At 45.2% G+C, this 7,787-nt stretch overlaps 1 protein-coding gene across 1 annotated transcript; it reads right to left on the minus strand.

The window, feature by feature from the left end:
• Positions 1-6,353: 6,353 nt before the first annotated feature.
• Positions 6,354-7,016, minus strand: LOC121834275 (52 kDa repressor of the inhibitor of the protein kinase-like). Its single transcript, XM_042288030.1, has one exon. It carries the CDS (start codon positions 7,014-7,016, stop codon positions 6,354-6,356), a length of 663 nt encoding a protein of 220 aa, XP_042143964.1.
• Between the last annotated feature and the right edge of the window lie 771 nt (positions 7,017-7,787).

Genomic DNA, 7,787 nt, shown 5'->3' on the forward strand with positions numbered 1-7,787 from the left:
TTAGACGTTTGTATTCACTTTCGGCATCCTAATGTGAGTTTCCTGAGACGACACACAATGAGTCTCCTCTGCTGAAGTCCTGACTTCATGGAAGATTGCCAAGGCTGTTCATGGTAAGGCGCTTATATATTTAGTACTATAATAGCAATTTATTGCTGCTAGGATTGTTTTTAACACAGACTGTATTTATGGGCTGGCCTTTAGCAATTCTGTTTCCACTCACGTGGATTGAAAGCCTGTAGGGGAATTGTGCATTTCATTCCTAAGCGGAATGCTGAGTTTACAAGAGAAGTGTGTTGCGTTGCCCTGCATTGGGAGATCAGTGGCCGACTTGGCTAGCACACACCAGCTTGGAGCACGTGGACCAAAAGCTTGCGCTGCAAAACCCAGGGATCTTGGGTTCAATCCCCACCCCGGCCCATTTCGATCTGGATGAGCATCGTGTCGGCATGCGGTCGTGTATTACTACTGCGTGGTGCAGGTTGAAGACCCCAGCCTAGCAGTCGTACTGCACTGACTAAATTGCTCATCTACAGCGAGCGACGCATCACAACTTTCAAATGGCTGACCAACTACACGCAGTATAAATATCCACAGGACCCCAACAGAAGTGCGTCACTACTTGCATCAAGTCTTGCGGTGTGTGTTGTAATTGTATTTTGGATTTGTTTATTTAGTGTTCCCGATAATGTCTGAAGCCTTCCCATTGGTGCGCTTGTTAGTAACAGCGCAAACACGGACTAACGGCGAGAGTGGTGAACAGTGCCACTCTTGCCGCTTGCCACCGCGGCGATTAGTTTTTGGATAGATTCTGGTCTCTGTGGTATTTGGTCATATATCGCACATGGACACAACCAGGGCGCTGTACCTACAATTTAAGACTTGCACAAATAAACCCCATAGGTGGTCGCACTTTCAGAGTCATTTTAATGTTGCATACATGATGGAATGTATGCTTGGCGAGTTGGTGAACCATGTTCTACGGTGACAGCGCAGAGAAACAATCGCTCACCAGGTACTCAGGAAGACAAACGCACACGCTGAACTTAAAACTCTTGTATTCGACTACTCCGTTCTTTCCAACGTCTGGGTTGACATTCGAGAACGTGATAAACAGAAAAAAATAACACGAAATACAAGGAAAAGGCGAAGAAAAAAAAAACGAGACTAGGAAGCCTTTACAAGTCATCCATCTCTCTCACTGCTTTCCTTAAAATAGAAATATGAGCTTTTTGGTCGACAGTACTATAGAAGGACTACTTACACACTTGTTCTTCAGCTTCTCTATTTTTGCGCTTCCATTATTTCCTTTGTCGGTAACTCTTAGCTATTACGGAACAATTTTCGAAATGTGCTACACAACTACAATCTGAACAGTGGGTTCCCAAATTTCCAGCATCGACTCGGAGGGTATTATAAAAATGCTCCTTTAAACGATTATTCAAACACCTGCCACTCTGGTCTGCATAAGTAGCGTGGTATGGAGCATGTAGGCCAGAGTGGCAGGTGTTTGAATGGTCTTTTAAGGGAGCATTTTTACATTACCCACAGAATCGTCGCTGGACATTTGAGAATCTACTGTCAGAATTGTTGTTGCGTAGCACATTTTGAACGTTGTTCCGTAATAGGCCGGATTCGAGACCCTCTGACAAGAAGAGCAATGAAACCGCAAAGAATAGAGCATCTGAAGGACAAGTGTGTAAGAAGTCCTTCAGACTTCTTACACAATTGTCCTTCCCGCAAGCCACGCGAAAGAATCAGTAACCAGAGACCGGTAGTCACCCCCTATATTCATAACATTTCTCATAACCTGAAGTAGATCGCGAATCGCGTAAATATCGATGTAGTCTTTTCCGCCCCCATCAAACTATCAGGCCAATGTAAAAACGTTAACGCCACACCAAAAACCAATACCGTCTGCACTAAAAAGCACATAACCCCATACATACCTTGCACAGAAGGAGTGATTTATTCCTTTCCCCTATCATGCGGCAGACAGTACTTAGAAGAAACTGGAAGATGTGTCAATGACAGATTAAGGGAACACAACAACACCCGATTAGCAAACTCAGGACGTCTGGGCATTCACTGCCGTGACTGTGGGTGCGCCGCGGACTTCGAAAAATAGCACCATAATCGGAAAGACCCATCATCAGTTAACACGTGAGATAATAGAGGCAGCTAACATCATAAAAAGGAGTGACACCTGTGTTAGTAGTCCATTCATAACGCTTACGGAAAAATAACTGTTATATCTAGATTCTCGAAGGTAATGTGCGATAGACATTGCTAATGGTTTTGTACAGAAGAGAAAGAAGTGAGGTGACAAATTTAACACGGGTAAAAGAAAAACGAAAAAAGACGAAAATACACTTTGAGATGAAAGTCAGCGCGACGTGAGTGACCGTTTTTCTGGTGTGAGTGTGAATGTGAGGGTGAGTGAGTCTACTTTAGCGCTTCTGCTGCAACAGAAACATCTGCTGTTCGACTTTTTTTCGGACGGCACTAGTAGGCGCGGATGGAGTGCCGTCGGACGGCACTGTAGACCGCTAAAGAAACAACAGAAAACGAGGTGTTTCGAACAACTTTCTTTGAGAAATCATGAACTGATTTTTCAACTACTTCCTCGTCAGCTTTGCTCTTCAGTATATAAGCCGAGTGAGAAACCATGTGGTCATATTTCACTGAAACCCAAAGTTCTGCCAGCAGTCTGAGAGGCGGCATGGACAAAGCCCTACATAAATTTCACACTTCCCATTTTTGTAAGCGCTGACAAATATGAAGGGAGCGACGGGACAAGCGATGGCGACCCTTTTTGCTATCGCTCATCCGCACGACGAGGCACACTGCATGAGAGCGACATGAGCAAGCGACCAATGTGATGAGCGACGTTTTCTAGTAATTCAAGAACCGAGCAGCGTTACAAGCGGCAGTGAGAAATCTCCGTCGCTGTTGCCGATGCTGATCTCGTTGCTCACTAAAGCGCTTACATGCGGTCCAGTCTTGATTGTCTGAAAGCAAGAGACATGTGCCACGAGTGAGTGCCGTGCTGGCACTCACTTCCAGGTGCTACACTGCCATTTGCTTCCAAGTCCTGCACGGGCCTCCTGCTCAGGCGCTTTGATGCCACTTACGAAACTAGCACAAACTCGTCAAGGGGTTTTAGGTGGGGTTAGCCATCCAGTGTGTTTGCCGCACCATTCTTTTCGGTGCCTCGACAGGCCGCAGTCACTTCACAGTAACAAGTTGGGACGCCATGATGACAGCGGCGCTTGTGCCTGCTTGTCTTATTCACTAGAGGTTTCAAGACCAACTGCAGACTTTCGACAGCATGTCACTTTCGGTTTTATAGCATGATTTTTGCTTCCTTCGGACAACTCTTAATACATGGGAGGAACAAGATGGCAATTGCACCAGTGGGGAATACGTCCAGGCGCTATGCCTGTACTAAAACTTGCTTGAGCACGTGTTTATTCATGATTACCTTTACACTTCCAGCGTTACCTCCGAGGCGGGATTTCCCTACCAAAACAAAAATGTGACTGGGCCATAGGCAAGGCCAAGTTCGACTCGCGCTGCTGATCCTTTTGTCCCGGTGCCTCTACAGGGGCAAGGACCTGGTCAATAGGAGTGTGACAGATTACAAGATTAAAAAAATGAACACAGTTGTCAAAAACTTGAGTCTTAAGGCCCGTTCACACTCTTGCAATCCAGTACGACCGAAAGAGACGGGATCTGTTAAAACGTCTTAAAATTTTTAGGAGAAGGGTACACACTGGCATTCTGGCGCCATATATACGGTGACCCTGGAACTGCATTTTTCAAGAGCGAAGGTTTCGCGGGATTTCCGAGGTCAAACGTGTGTAATACCTGTGAGAAAGGCGTGTTTATAACGTTGACAAAAGATTTTTGAGCGAAGAAAGAAAGGATAATGCACAAGAGAAATAGTAAATATGCCGGACAGCCAAGTTTACACTGCTACCCAATAGATGGCGCCAGTGTGTTCTCTCGTAAGAGGTTTTAAGGAACCCAGGTTTAAGAGGTCGCAAGAGTGTGAACGGGCCTTCAGAGAACAATGAAGTAAACGGAAAATAACAGTTCATGCCTTCTTGGCATTTCATCAGGTTGTCGGCAAGCCTCTTCACTATGTATGTTATGTGCATTGCTTTGGTATTTGTTGATTTTCTGGAAACAGGTGCCAGCAGGTACGGGCATATACAATGGTAATTATATTCGTGCATCTGTACAACTTTTTTTGTTATTTTCTTTTAAAGCTTGCTATTTAGTTTTGAAAGAACTTCGTGGTTCCAAATGCGAAGTTGGAGACATTATATTGGTGCGCTCAAAACCAGTCCAAGGTCAGAACTAATGCCAAGGCATCTAAAAAAAATATAATGTTACCAGAAACAATGTCATTTATTATGTTGTCAAGCTAGGCCTCGCAAATGTTGGCCAAATCGGGTCCACAATACTCCGTCTCATCCTACGATGGACTAAACCCAATGATACAGGCCGCCGGGTCCAATGATGAGCCTGTTTGAAACAACGTGGTATGTTTGCTCCGTAGTACGTATCAGGGCGCCAGGACGCGTCATGCGGAGGCGGGTTTTTCGTCCGCTTATCGAAAACTCGAAGCGGCTGCTCCGGCTGCTTGCTGAGTTTTTCCTCTAATTCCTTGTCATAGAACGAATTTTACGACACTCAAGGAATCTCGACTGCTGATCCATATGCGTGTGCTTCGTCCGTATCGCTGTCAGCCTCGTACGCGCCTTGGTTGCCGCTATACTCTGTTGCACCATACGTAGGACCGCTGCGGAAGTCTGGGGGCTGTGACGCGACCCAGACAAGCTGTTTCTACGCATCGCGAAGTAGTGCGTCAAAGACCTTGGGCAGTACGAAGCGTGGATATACTTTAGCCTTACTTTAATATTTTTGAGTCGTGTACCATCAACGCAAAAACAACGTTTGTATTCAAGAAGAGCTTTCAAGCGTGATATTTAATACATAATTAGGTAGCACGTACGGAGAAATTAAACTTTTAGTTGGCAACACTGCCGTTGTGTTCGTTTCTTCATGCTACAGAGGCTGGAATACTGACTAGTGTTCAGAGCGCCGGCGGAGAGGAGCAACATTTTCGGATGACAGAAGCGGTGGCGCTGCGGACAGCAGTCCTATCAGGAAGACGACCGAGCAGCGCCGCGGAAGGCGTGCGATGCGCGCAGAGTCCGCGGCCGAGGAGCCAAAAAGCGCGCGTGCGCTCTTTTAAGCGCAGGCGTGTAGAATTAATGCGGGAATAATGAGGGAAAAAAGAAAGGAGCAGTGACCACAAACTGATTTACGATTAAAACTCCTTACGCAAAGGGTAACGAACGCGCTACGCTGACGACTGCGACGTCGAGATTTGATTTCATGTTACGGGGAGTGTGTTTTCCAGGCATAGAACTACTGCTAGCAAAATGACGCCGAAGAAAACGTGCTGGCTTTGCAATATGGTTGCGATTCTCTTTCCAAAGATAGCTCCTTCAAGTTGAAACATAGTGCATGTTGTGCAGAGGGCTGTGATCAAAATTTACAAAAATATATGTATAGAAAGAAATAACATCCTGTGCAATGAAACATCGTATCTTTATTACACAGTTACACTCATGACACACGGTAAGATGTCCAATAAATTGCTGGGAATAAAGAACTCACATGAAACGACCAATACACATCTTGCAAATGACTAAAATGTAGGAAAATGAAAATAACTAGAAAACTCAAAACATTAAACAAAATATGCAAATTATTAAGAAAATTTTGTTAAATCACTAGAAATGCAGCAACAATAATAACAAAGGTAATGCAAACTGTTCTGCATATCTTGTAAAATTCCTAGGAATACATACGAAACGTTGAAGAGATGACAAAAATATCTTGCATACCAGGCAAAATGACGAAGAATCCACAAAAAGTGCCCGACACTAAATATAAAACTTATTCATATTTGAATACCTTGCAAAATGACTAAGGGTATGGATAACTTCAGCAAGCACCTTAAAGCACCACTGCGAAGTTCATATGCATAGTGCTTCAACCAAGAGTGAAATATTTTAAACGGAGAGCACTAGAAATAAAAAAAAAAAAATATATCTTCAAAATAATGTTATCGACTGCGGCAGAAAAGAACATACCAATAGTTAACTAATTAACTAAACTTTGTTAAACAACACTTAGAACACTGTAATAAGGGCATCGGCCGGGTTAAGTTAGAAAGTTCAAGGTGGTTGTATTTCAAGAGTTCTATTTCGTAGAACTGTCCTAACCAGCCTGTGTTCCTAGATATCCCTCTCCAAACCTTCCACACAATACAGCTAAATTGTATGCAATACGTAAAGATCGGTTGTGGCACCAATATCCCTGTGTTGTATCCTGTGTACCGAGAACGGGTCGTCTTCGAATACAATCTTCGACCAGTAGGAGGTTGGCAAATGCAGGTTTCTGTAGAACTGGGATTTACCAGACCGCTGCGTCGCTGTTGAGCTTCTCTCTTCGTCCTGAATATGGACGGATTCGTGCGTCCATCTTGAGCTTGTCTCTTCGCCTTGAATATCTACGGCTTCGCAGTTTTCTTCCTGCCTTTTTCGTTTACGAGGAGGCAACAGTTGGTGGCACAAATCTCTTGTTTTTCTTTTTTTGGGGAGGCTTCGGGTGAAATAACTTGGCGCGCTCGGAAAAATGGTGGGAACAGCATCGTCCTTCAGAAGAGGTCTGTCGCGTTGGATCTGGACGAGCTTACCGTTTACGATGTGATTAAACTGCTTAAACGTCTTCTCGATGTATTGCTCTTCAAAGTGTTTCGCACACACCACACGCGTACTGTCGAGGGTTCTGTCCGCACGCTTGATGTTCTGGGACCATGCCTCCAAACGCTCGGCGTCTTTCGGGGCACGGAACAGCGGCACTTTCTCTTTGCAAGACTGGTAACCGCGGTTACAGTTCGGCACAAAGCAAGATTTGGCTCTTTTAGATGGCATTGCACGCCAATCTACAGCTTAAAAGAAACAAACCGGCTCCGCTCCCCGTGTTCGTCGAAGCTTGGCCACACAGGAAAGCAACCGGCGGCACGGTCGCACGGTCAGTCTGCACGGTGTTGCGGGCGGCGGTGGCGGCGGTAATAGGACTCCTGGATCGAGCGCCCCATAGCACCTTCATCCGCTCGCGTCGCCTCCGCGCTCATAGAAAATGCCTCCGCTCACAACACTAGTCAGTATTCCAGCCTCTGTATTCATGCGTTTAGTTCAGGTTTGCTTTCCATTTCGTGACATGATCTTAAAAAAAAATGTTTCTTCCAAGGAGAAGTTTTTTTATTTAACAGTTATTGTACACTCTGTAAAACTCTGGTAAATGTTTATTGGAAGCATCCATTTCAACTTTACAAATACTTTTGCCCATGTTTAAGATGTCACGTGACAAATTGTCATTGTTTTCGTAATGGCTGCGGCATCGTCAAGCATGTCTCCGTCAAAGGCGCCGGTACTTCCATCACCAGCTCGCTTCCAGGTGACATTTGCTAAAACCTCGTTTGGAAAAGAGGCGCGCCAAGTTGAGCTGAGCGTTTACTACAATAAGTGGGGCCATCATCGCTAGGTGCCAATTCGCACAGTTTGAAGCTCTAGGGGCCTTCGCGCGTTGGTCCCTTCTTGGAAAAGTTCATGGATTCAGGAGGCTGTGTTCACCGGGATCACGACGGACGAGCTGGTAGGCCATCGTAGTGAATGGAACAGAAAACATCCATTGACAACATG

Source organism: Ixodes scapularis, unplaced genomic scaffold (assembly GCF_016920785.2).
Source record: "Ixodes scapularis isolate PalLabHiFi unplaced genomic scaffold, ASM1692078v2 ptg000910l_1__unscaffolded, whole genome shotgun sequence".
NCBI classification, from domain to species: domain Eukaryota; kingdom Metazoa; phylum Arthropoda; class Arachnida; order Ixodida; family Ixodidae; genus Ixodes; species Ixodes scapularis.